The 11,437-nt window shown below is 51.9% G+C and overlaps 4 protein-coding genes across 4 annotated transcripts; 3 read left to right on the top strand and 1 right to left on the bottom strand.

Annotated features, from left to right (window-relative positions):
- Positions 1–459: 459 nt before the first annotated feature.
- Positions 460–1,714, top strand: Asppvi_005439 (uncharacterized protein; the record flags this gene model as incomplete). The annotated part of the gene is made up of 6 exons (XM_043301361.1): positions 460–561; positions 624–767; positions 816–955; positions 980–1,330; positions 1,381–1,588; positions 1,697–1,714. 6 exons carry the CDS (start codon positions 460–462, stop codon positions 1,712–1,714), a joined length of 963 nt encoding a protein of 320 aa, XP_043157296.1.
- Positions 1,715–2,115: 401 nt separating this feature from the next.
- Asppvi_005440 (uncharacterized protein) lies at positions 2,116–4,574 on the top strand (the record flags this gene model as incomplete). The annotated part of the gene is made up of 2 exons (XM_043301362.1): positions 2,116–3,074; positions 3,134–4,574. The coding sequence occupies 2 exons, from the start codon at positions 2,116–2,118 to the stop codon at positions 4,572–4,574; spliced, it is 2,400 nt and encodes a 799-aa protein (XP_043157297.1).
- Positions 4,575–5,529: 955 nt separating this feature from the next.
- Positions 5,530–7,426, bottom strand: Asppvi_005441 (uncharacterized protein; the record flags this gene model as incomplete). The annotated part of the gene is made up of 7 exons (XM_043301363.1): positions 5,530–5,704; positions 5,838–6,125; positions 6,192–6,226; positions 6,264–6,474; positions 6,598–6,641; positions 6,709–7,150; positions 7,197–7,426. 7 exons carry the CDS (start codon positions 7,424–7,426, stop codon positions 5,530–5,532), a joined length of 1,425 nt encoding a protein of 474 aa, XP_043157298.1.
- A 3,347-nt stretch (positions 7,427–10,773) lies between these two features.
- On the top strand, positions 10,774–11,262 carry Asppvi_005442 (uncharacterized protein; the record flags this gene model as incomplete). The annotated part of the gene is made up of 1 exon (XM_043301364.1): positions 10,774–11,262. One exon carries the CDS (start codon positions 10,774–10,776, stop codon positions 11,260–11,262), a length of 489 nt encoding a protein of 162 aa, XP_043157299.1.
- Between the last annotated feature and the right edge of the window lie 175 nt (positions 11,263–11,437).

The raw sequence follows: 11,437 nt of genomic DNA on the forward strand, positions 1-11,437 counted from the left end.
TATCTATGGGCACAGATAGCAGTCACAGTCATAAAGTGGCAGATCAGGGTTTGTAAGAGTGGCTATACTGTGGTCAAGATGGCGCACTCCCCGGTCCAGAAGTATGGGGACTTCCCAATGCACGGTGAATGCGCGGAGAACTAGTACTAGTACATTTATTAATACCTCCTTTTTCTATGGTTCTGAGATCTTAGTTACCTACTCTTCCATTTTTTCGTGCTTCTTAACAAGTATCATGTAACATCCATCAGGTCATCTATAAGTGTATCATTCCTAATGGCTGAGATGGCTGCATTATTAATCCATCCCTAAGCATACATATCCTGGCTAGCGTTCCATTAGATGATGGCCGCGTTGTAGGATAGGTATCCTGTGTGTTGGTTAATCTAAATGGCAGTACTTCGGGGACGGCCACGTCCTGGGGTCTGCTCACTGCGCTACAACATGCAAATTTGTGAAATGAAGCGTCCATCCACAAGCGCCAATGCCGCTGAAGCTGACAAGAATGGTAGCGCCAGATATGGCGTAGAGATCAGCGAGTACGCGTTGCCTTTATACTCTGTCTGTAAGCAAGCTTTGGAGACCTACCAGGGACAAAGGATAGATTAATTTGACCGAGACAGTGGGAGATATATGCCGTCCACCTTGACATGTTTCGACATGGCGGCTGTAGTCAAGCGCATCGACGAGTACCTCGGAGCCGCGCCGGACAGTCACCCAACGACTTCACTATCACTAGCGGGAAGAAGGACACGGACGCGGAGGAGGTGAACCTGTACATCATGCGCGACGTCCTCAGTTGGTGGGTTCATTAGGGCGGAGCACTGCGGCCGGGGGACTACTGGAAGCAGATCTACGTCGCCTTCGCTGCCATCCCGGACGATGTCCAGATCCCTCCCAATGCCTTCTTGGATGGCTCGTATCGGTATCTAGGCCACGCTTGGGACGACTGCAGGTAAGGGTTTCTGGACGAGGGCAGGCCGCCGGCGGAGGTCGAGTTCGTCGAGATGTGTCTCTGGCGGCAGATGCTCACCCAGTACTTTGAGAAGGTGGACCCGGAGGTATACCGGCTGCTCAAAGCCAAGACCACGCTTATGATGCAGTACCGGGTGCACACGGGCAACACGCTCGGGTGTGCGGCGCTGATCCTGGAGACCGAGGGCCTGGTGTCCAGAGGAGTGGAGGACAACGCGCTCGAGGCAGCGTCCATAGCGCAGTCTCTGAGCATGGACATGGCCAAGGAGGCGCGCTGGGGATCCTGCGGGGCGAAACGACGGAGACGGTGGCGGGAAATAGGGTACAGCTCAAGAGGGAGCTGCGCTGGGTTTATGTGCGCTGCATGGAGTATCTGGGGACGCTGCCCAACGCGCACTTGCTGAGGCGCTTTGCTTCCTTGGGGCTCCATTATGTTCCCATGATGGACCGGTATCTCGACCGTGTGCGTGGCAACACCCGGTTCCCCATCACGAGGGCCAAGGCGCGCATCCTCGAGCCGTTCATCAACCGAGCATACGTCCGTGAGGGATTGAATCCCGATGGACTGCTTTTCAACAAGATGGATGGGATTGTGGCGATCAAGGTGGCTGGGGTAAATCGGTTTAACAGGGTGAATGGGGTGAATGGAAGCATCCCTCAAGTAGTTTTATTTCTTGCCATCCTTGATACATGATTTAACTCGAATGCTTTTGTTTTACAGGTTTCGTACCTACAGTAGTAACAGTCCTGGCCTCACAGAGAAACCATGGCTACCTGCAATGTATTTCCGTATGAGCGAGGTCAACTTACACCAGCCCAGGTTGTCTGCACCATGTTCAAGCCCGGTCCAATGACCAGGGGGGTTTGCAGGATTAGCACTTGGGTTCTCCGGACGTATAGCCATATTAGGCAGTCCAGTGACTCCAGTCCGCTGCTTCGGCCGAGCGGCTTTAAGAGACGGACATATGCCGCTTCGGCTTCTTCCTTAATGTCCGAGACCTGTCTCAGGCCATGACTGCGTCAGACCATAGTGCGCGCACACCTTTCCAACATTTCCCCTCTGCCATTGTTATGGTGACATGATTCGGCCGAATAAAACACACAGAGAAGATTGTCTTGTTTCAACCATTTACGACTGCTATGGAGAGTCAGCCACACCCACAGCCGCAGCCACGGAGACCCCAGCGCCGACGCCGAAGACCAGCACTCTCTTGTCGGGAATGCCGTCGCCGCAAGATCAAGTGCGATCACAATAACCCTTGCGCGCACTGTTTGCGTCACAAGACCCGATGTGTATACAAGCCCTATACAGATGGCCTTGATGACAGGGCCATCCCCCGGACTAACCAGCAGCATGATTTACCCGCCAATTCACCGCTGCGCCAAACTGCAAGCCCCCCGCCGTCAGACAGCTCGGCTCCCCGACAGCTCGCTCAGGCTGGGGACAGGGACTCGGATAACATCAACGGATCCATCTCCGTGCCTCTCCAGGGCAGCAACTCATCCACACCCTGCGGCACACCACTGGCAGCGGCAACCGCGGCGCAGACGGTCTCCATACGGGCTCCTCTTGGCCGCAGTGACCTGCGACAACCACTGCCGGACCAGGGCCCGGTTGGGGAAGCCACTTTCCGTGATCTTCTGTTTCGGATACAGCGGCTGGAAGAATCTTCAGCAGGCGGATCTCGAATCAGCGACAGTCCTCTCCACGGGGCCAATGCACGATCCGAGGCGAGCGCGGTCTCTTTGGCACCTCCGCTGCCGGCCGGGTCGCAAGAGTGGCAAGCTGTCCTGAACAAGTCCAGGGATTGGGGCCGGAGTCGTTGGATGGGCGGGGCTAATGAATTCACCGCCATCATTGCCTGCTACAGTGAGATCATGGGCAAGAGTAGCAAGGACGGCTCATTTCAAGGCCCCGAGGCCTCTGCGCTGATCTCCCAGGCCGGTGACTTCCTCCGGAAATGCAAGAACAGAGCGAGGAGCATCAAGACCAGCCGGCCTACCAGAGGTCTCCCGTCGCCGGGCTTCGGAAATGCCCCCCCTTCCCGGGAGATGGCCGATGCCATGGCCAACCTCTACTTGGAATCATTTGAATCGACGTATGTACCTATCACCGAGGGGGTTTTCTGGGGGCTACTAACGCTGAGAGACATTTCAGGTATCGGATACTTCACCTCCCTACCTTCTGGGTCGAGTACCAAAGATATTGGGACAACCCTGAAGGTGTTGCACCTAGTCTACGCCTCAAGGTTCTCCTCGTCATTGGCATAGGATCAAGTCTGTATAATTATGAAGACAGAGCTGCAGCTCTTCGCAATATAGATTTGGTTCAGCAATGGATCTACGCTGCTCAAACCTGGCTGTCCGGGCCGTTGGAAAAGGACCGCCTGGACATCTCTGGGCTGCAGATATACTGCTTGAGTATCCTGGCCCGGCAGACCTTCTCAATCGGCGGCGATACGATATGGATCTCGATCGGATCGCTCATCCACAGCGCCATGCAACTCGGGTTGCACCGGGACCCCAAGTATCTCCAAGCTATATCGGTGCTGCAGGCCGAACTGCGCCGGAGGCTTTGGTATACTATTCTTGAATTCATCGTCCAGTCGTCCCTGGATTCGTGGATGCCGCCGAGGATCTCCTTTGATGAATTCGATACCGAGCCGCCCTCCAATATCAACGACGATGTGCTCGACGAGTCAACGACCGAACTCCAGTCATGCCCAAAGGGGATCTTGACCGCAACGTCCGTCCAGCTCGCCTTAATCGACACGCTGTCCGTCCGCCTGCAGATCGTGCAGCTCCTCAACGGCCTCCATTCCGAACTCTCTTACGACCGTGTCCTCTCGCTAAGCTCGGATCTGATCGACGCGCTTCAGGCCTGCAGTCGCTGGGTGAAGGATGGCGACGGGTCAACCCCGTTCCACCGGAACCTGCTGGACTACTTGATCCGCCGGTTCATGATCCCCCTGCACTACTCCTTCAGCAACCAGGCGCGCACCAACCCGCTCTTCCACTACTCGCTCAAGCTCAGCCTCGACGCCGCCCTCGCCATGGTCTCTCCGGAGCCGGACCACGGCTTTGCCCGGCTGATGGCCACCGGCGGTGGGGTCTTTCGGGAGGGGGTGCGATGCGCCACCTCGGCCATCAGCCTCGAGCTGCTCGCGCACGTCGAAACCCAGCGCCTCAACGGCACACTGCACCGGACCCGCCAGTACCGGGACTTCCTCAAACAGGCCGTCCGCGACCTCATCTCGCTGTCGGAGGAACGCATCCGCCAGGGCGAGACGAACGTGAAGAACCACATGTTTCTGAGCATGATCCTCGCGCAGGCCGAAGCGGTGGAGGCGGGCGTCTCGGTTGAGTTGCGGGTTGGCCGCGCCGCGAGGGATAGCTTGGAGCTGTGCAATACTCTGCTGAAGATGAGGGAGGATACCGGGTCCATGCCGTCGCCTGACGATGCGGGACTGGGGGCGGCGGGGATGGAAGGGGGCCAGGGGATGGGCTTGGAAGGGTTTGGACCAGCCTTTGGGTGGGAGTCTTTCTTTCCGGACGTGGGCCTTGGTCATTGCTGGGGGTTTGGGAACTTGGATAGTTAGCCTATCGTCGGTCTGGTCCTTTGCTTTGGTTTCAGGGGTGTTTTGGTTATCCTGTCTTTTTCTTATCCAGTCACATGTAAACCCAGACTGAACTATACAGAAGAGAGTTTCATAGTGTATCTATTGCTCGCAAATCTGAGAAATACTTCTCTACTCATTCAAGAAAGCCCATCTCCTTCCAAGTCTGAACCAACCGTCGAATCAATCTCTCACTCACCGGTCCCAACTTCGCCAACGTAGGCGAATGCTCCCTCGCCCTGGCCGTTCCCATCAACAGGCCCCCACAACTCATCCGGATGAAATTGCTATCCAAGAAATCAAGTAGCAGGTACTAAGATTAGGGCAGGTAACCTAGCAGGAATTAGGGTAGGGAGATACTAAGCAGCAACCTAGACCCCAAGATTATCTAGTAAGAGAAGTGGTGCGGCCTTTATAGGAAGCAGTGCACCCAGCAAAGCCGACTAGGTAAGCTAACCATAAGAGGTACACCCTAGTTTCGCAGCTACGCCAGCGGATTGGGATGCTGTGATAGGCACAGTCAGATGTAGCGCAATAAGATAAACGGAATGATACCTGGATTGCCCTTACCTAATGGCTAGGGAAGGCAGTCGTGGCCTGATGCAGTGGTCGGAATGGGGGGGGCCCCGCAGGCATAGGGAGGCGTCCCAACCAGGACTGTGAGATCTGTCTAGTAGCCTTGGTACACTAATGTACTGGGGGTTAGCCGTATAGTGGTAGTGCGCAGTGTGATAGGTTGGTTCAAGGCAATCGACTTTTAGTATATGGTATGAAAAGGAGTGAGACTTTTATGTTTTTTAATAATCTCCTCAAAGGAACTTAAGTCTTAACTAGACTAACACTATTAAATAACAAAATATAAAAAAATGAAAGTGGTGTCAACACTTGACCATAAAGTGCTCTGCCTAGCATGCCGGAGACAATAAATTCGATGGGACTAAGAGTTGTAATCAATGATCTCGTTGCAGGGGAAATAGTAAGGAACCTCATCGTGGCTTGACGACCCTCTCCAGTACCAATAGTTCTCACGAGCTTCCCAGTAGCGGCACATGGGGATATCAACGTAACCAGGGGCGCTGACGTCCGACTTGCCAATACCAGCAAAGGTGTTGCTATAGTTGGTGCTGTTCCATATGCTCTGGGACTCGTCGGAATTGGAATTCTTTCAGTTGGCGTTGTAGGTATTGACGGCACTGCCGATGGTTAGCAGATTGGTCAAATAATGAGTACAAGAAGGGAGCGTACCCTGCAACAATGTCTTCGATCGTAATGTTGCCCCAGAATGAGCCGTCAAGAGCGTCAGTGCCAGGAGGTGGACGGAACGCGTGGCAATAATGGCCCAAGCCTTCATGGGGGCTGTCGACACAGTTGTGCCTCGGTTTTGTAGCAGTTACAAGAGAATACATTCGATCATTTATGCACACCCGCGAGGTGTCGTAGTCTGTCAGAGCACGAGAGCCAAAACCTTCCGGGTTTGTGTCTTTCGACTCCTGGTCGAGGGCGTCTTCGCAATTCATCGTCGAGTCAATCACACTAGATATTGACAACGGGTGAGTACGCGGGTACCCTCGAGACGATTCAACTACTGCAGAGACTTACAAAGGATTTATATCGCCGATTGCGAGACGCCAGGCCTGTGGGATGAGCGATAGCGTAGAGTGACCTTTCTACCGAGGCCTTGAGGTCGGTTATGGGCAATAATTGGGTATCGTTGGGAAGGAGGAATGTTCCCCCAGCGATCATTTTCCCCAATTGGCTTATTCCATCGCTGGTCCCGGAGAATAGGCTGGACTGCATCTTTCCCGTGGCATTATCCCAGGCTTCGATTATAGTCACGACCTGGTGCTTGAGTTCCTCGTTGACGACATACTCTTCTGGTTTACTATTATGCGATGAAATGTGTCAGCTCTTTACGAAAGCCAAACAGTTGTGTGTTGAGATGGATAGGCACTCGACAAGGTCTTTTATTTTTTCAAAAGCCGAGTCCGCCATCTCATCAGCGTACTCTTGTGCATTCGAGAAGACTTCATTTGCTTTATCATCATCAATCTTTTGCATGACTGAACAGGTGTTGTTAGCTGTGTGGGATGGATGAGCTCTCAGATTAGCAACTTACCCTTTTCCCACTCACCAAGGTGCGATACTGGGCGTTGACGGCCGGGCGATTCGCCTCCCCGGTGGGGTCTTTGCAGGGGATGAGAGTCGACAGGAGAACGGTCACGCCGCTGATTGACTGGAATATATCCTCGATGGGCACCCTCATCCGCTCGCCGGCACCCGCAATATCGCGGTTTTGCAGACAGTCGTTGGTGCCCGCGTTGATCAGGACGACGTTGGGATTGTATCTGTATGAGCCTCGAGCGGCGGTGTGCACCTGATCGATAACGCCTCCTGGGCGAGCTTCCACGTCCTGATGGGATGTTAGTGTTCGCTCTCGCCGTTGGTAGGTCATGCCAAAAGGACGTACATTGTCGGCCATGTCTCCATTATGCTTGGTCCCAACCATATCAACCTCGTATCCTTCAAAGCGAAGTTTATCGCTCAAGGGTTTCCGGTAACTGTGATATCAGAAATGTCTCCAATCCGAGGAGTGGAGGATCATACCCGTTGCCAGTTGACGAGCCCACACCCCACGTAATCGAGGCACCAAGGCATAATATCCTCAAATCCACCTTGGCATCCCGGCTATGCAGAGTCGGAGCTAGATACGAGCCGTGTAGTGTCGAACGCAATTCACCAACTGCATCAGGGGTAGAATTCGAAGAGATGACAGCGATCGCCTGCACCCAAATACCGCATAGCACGAGCACAAGGTAACTGAAACCCCGAGCCATGGAGAATCTAAAGTTGGCAGTACTGCGCGATGCTCAAAGCCTTGCCTTCTGAAGCTCCGGGCAGGTGGGTGCCGCTCCTTTATGCGAATGTGATATCCCATCTTAATCCTTCACCCATAATCTCCGGACGGTGGAGTACACTACCTATTCCCGCCAATTCCGACTAGCTAGTTCAGTCGGCATAGGAATTTCCTAACTGTGAATGATACTCCTTCACCTACACTACCTAATCCAGCCTAGCACTATATACTCGCCTTTCTGCTCACATGTAAGATAACTTCATCTCTCTTAGATAGCTACTTAATCAAGTCATCTATTCCGTACTCACACTAACAAGGAAGTTCTACATTAATACAACTAAAATAGATACATCTCTTCTCCCTGAACCAACAAAAAACCCATTGGTCCGTTTCAATCGGTATAGCTGTCTCCGGGCTAAACTGGCCAGTCACGGTCAGTGGCTCAGGCACAGATCAATCTGCCACTGGATGACAAATTCAGGGACCCGACTCAGTTTAGGGACCGTTTTACAAGACCATTTAATCTATCTAGCTTAGTAGTTATCAAGTTGGGTTTACAGGCCAATCAGATCAGTAGCACTTCCAACGCAGGATCTGGCGTCCTTAGGATATTGATAATTGGACGCCTGGAGGCTGAGAAGAGTGTCACGAGGCTAGAGCAGTCCGGTTGTTTTTGACACGGTTCCGATAAGCCCTAGTCCAAGCGTGTAGATATCCTATTCCCGTGTTGGAGTATTACTGCCAGGTTTCCTCCCAGTTTACTATCAGGCGGACGGGCAAGAGCGCCCCTAAGATCTTGGCATTGGCACTGAGGCATTGCTTCAGGCCCCCAGCGTTACATTTAGCTGGCTTCGCGGGCCGGTCTATTGGCGGGCTATATTTGCGCGTAGCAGTCTCCTGACTCATTGTAGCTCTCTTTCTAGCTGCTAACATAGGCCTTGAATCGACGAGTTGGGTATTGCTGCGGTAAGTAGACTTCGATTGCACGAGAATCTCTCACGCTCTAATCTAGACTACGGTTTGGAATATTTCCTGTACTAGCTTACTTCCCATTCTGATGAGCCCGGCTCTTTGTGGATATGCCCAAAACTTCGGGATATTGAATTCCATCCGGGTTCAGCTTGATTAGCTTTGCACATAGTTGCTAACTACCTTATATTATTTCACTCTAGCTCCCAATGGTGGACTATACTCCGTACTTCCCAACTCTACTCTCTATATTCACCACGTGCCTATTTTCTTTGGATAGGTAAGCCCTACTGCCGGAAAGCGCCGCATTCCTTGGATACTAGGCCTAGGCTGCTTATCAGCGCAGTGCGATATCAGGCCGTGGAGGATTGATCCATAAAGAAGCAAGCGTAAGCGAATAACGCCGGATGAAAACACCCTAATGAAAAATGTGGTTAACATTGCGGAGCAGTAGGACATTCGCCTTCATCAAAGTGAAAGGAAAAAGGAATAGGCAAGCCACTTCGGCCATCGAACGTATCATGGGCACTTGGTCCCTGAGCATGCGCCAGGGGGCCTGAAATCTCGGCAGCTTCATATCGATGCGATGGGTATCTATTTATGTACAAAGTATATATAACGGGTCTTATCCGCATTGCCGCTAAATCGGCACTCGATTTGCCTAAACCAATCCGTCACAACTGCGCACCATACACCACAGTTCCCTTCCTCGATGCATAATTTAACTTCAACCAGGTAGGAGGCCGACGCGCACAGTTAGTTAGTTGGCATGGTTCCTCAGCCACACAATAAAGTGTGTATTAAATAAGGAGAGATCTTAGATAATGGTATGTGGCGATATTTCCCGCGAACTGTAAATCGTTTATTCAAATCACCATTTATCCATTCTCAGGTCCACCCACACCTATGGAGACTCGCCAAGTCTCCATTCGTCTTGTATCGCATCGAGATCCCCCATGATATGATATCCCTCAGCATGATGGACAGCCTGCTGCATGTAGGCTCATTCCCTATGAAACTCCTCCCGCAGGTTCAGTGCATCAGCCATGGACATAGGCCATAACTCTCTATAATCAAGAATCAGCCTGCACAAGTTCCGCTGGAAGTCGTATACCTAATCTAGTAGCCATGCGCGCCACCTTGGCCCACTAGGCATGCTGCTGCGGGGGCACATTGCAGGTTGAGCAGATGCAGTAGTAGGGGTCCACAAGCCACAGCTTAATTAACATATGGTGGCCGGCGCGCTGGGGATCTTATAAGGTGAAGTTATAAGCCTTAGATTATAGGGTGTTTGGCCAGCTGAGAAGTCGGCCTTTGCAGGCAGGCATAGAACCCGGAGTATGCACCACATACAAAGGCGGATCTCCTTCAGCATAGTCCCAATTTGGCAAATCCAAAATTGATGACATAACATAGCTATTAGAATAGTTTCCTCATACCAGTGGACCTTATCCCTATGTTTAAAAGTGAACTAAGTTTTAGTTATGTTCTCCTCCGATGGTTACAGATGTCCGGGACTTAAACAGGGTGGGGAATCAAGCTCGAAGGATGCGGATATTAATTTTTATGATAACAGGGAAGGCTGTCCAGAGCTGGCAGAAGCATCAGGGTCCGCGCATACACAATATATTGTTGTGAAGATGAATGTAACCCTTTTTGAGACTACTAGCCATGCCGAGGAGCGTGGGACAGATCAAGGACGCTTGGAGTCCAGCCACTAGGCCAATCAGCGCTTACAAGTTCTCCCTTACTTCAATAACTGGCGGTTTATGAGCACGGATAGGGCTTGGGGGTCACCGAAGTTACACCAAAGAATCGTCCGAGCTGAGCTGGTCGGGCCCGATCCAAGAATGAAACGGTCCCAGAGCTATCTAGAAAGGTTCCAGAAGATTACCTCGTATTGAGGGAGAGAAAGACTAACATCAGGGACATAAACCCCATAGAACCTACGCTATTCACTCCTGGGAATTAGGAGTCCCTCGCCTCACCTACACACGTTTAAAATTGGGTCACCAGTATTAAGCCCAGCAATTGTCAACTTCGTACAAGACGTAGCGCAAGGAAACAAAAGAAAAGTCGCTCCAGCCACCCTGCGTGGAAACGCGCCTGTCCACCCCGCATAAATGAAATTCCAGTGATCTATACGAAGCCCAGAGCCCCAGACTGAGTCATTCATGACTCACTCTACGAGCAAAAAGTCGACATAAATAGACTTCCCTCAGTCAAATGCTCTATAGACACACCCAGTCTATCCGAACAAAAAACCTGTCTTGGCAGCCACTACCTTCAAGAATGATCGTACAGGTTATACTTCTATCCGGCAGATCTGGTGTCGGGAAAACTTCCATCGCAAACGAGATGTCCGAACTGCTAAAAATTCGCGATATCCCTCATGCCCATATCGATGGAGATAATCTAGATATGGTATATCCTGAAGAGGAGGGCCCCGAGTTGCTACTCCTCAACCTTGAATCGATGTTCGGAAACTATTATCGTCACCGAGGATGCAGCAAACTCATCCTATCAGGAACTGCAATGGCTCTGGAGTATGAATCTATCCAAAAAACTCTTCGAGCTGTCATCAAAAATTCTCTTCAATTCCCGCGGGACACAGAACCTGCTATTGATCTCAGGGGGTTCATCTTGACAGCGACCGACAATACAGCCTCAGAGAGGCTACGGAAGAGAGAGATAGGCAGTTTACTAGATCATCATTTGGCGAGTAGCCTCCGAATGGCATCGGTACTGGAGAAGGAGGTCGGGGGATGGGCTTGTCGAATTTCGACGGATGGTCGGACCGTGAAGGACGTCGCGGTGCAGATTTTGGAGCAAGCAAACTGGAGCTAGAGTTCTCTTCTTCCATGTAGATGCCAAAGATACCAAGGATACCGTATAGCCTCTATCCCCTAGGGCTGCCCAACCTGCAGAAAATCCTGGCCTTAACCCTGTGCCTAGCGGCCCCCCGCCCCTGTTTGATCTGGGGAAGGGCATCAATTATTGGTATGCGTAGGACCTATTCCTC

The sequence above is a fragment of the Aspergillus pseudoviridinutans genome, assembly GCF_018340605.1.
Source record: "Aspergillus pseudoviridinutans IFM 55266 DNA, scaffold_4, whole genome shotgun sequence".
Taxonomy (NCBI): Eukaryota; Fungi; Ascomycota; class Eurotiomycetes; order Eurotiales; family Aspergillaceae; genus Aspergillus; species Aspergillus pseudoviridinutans.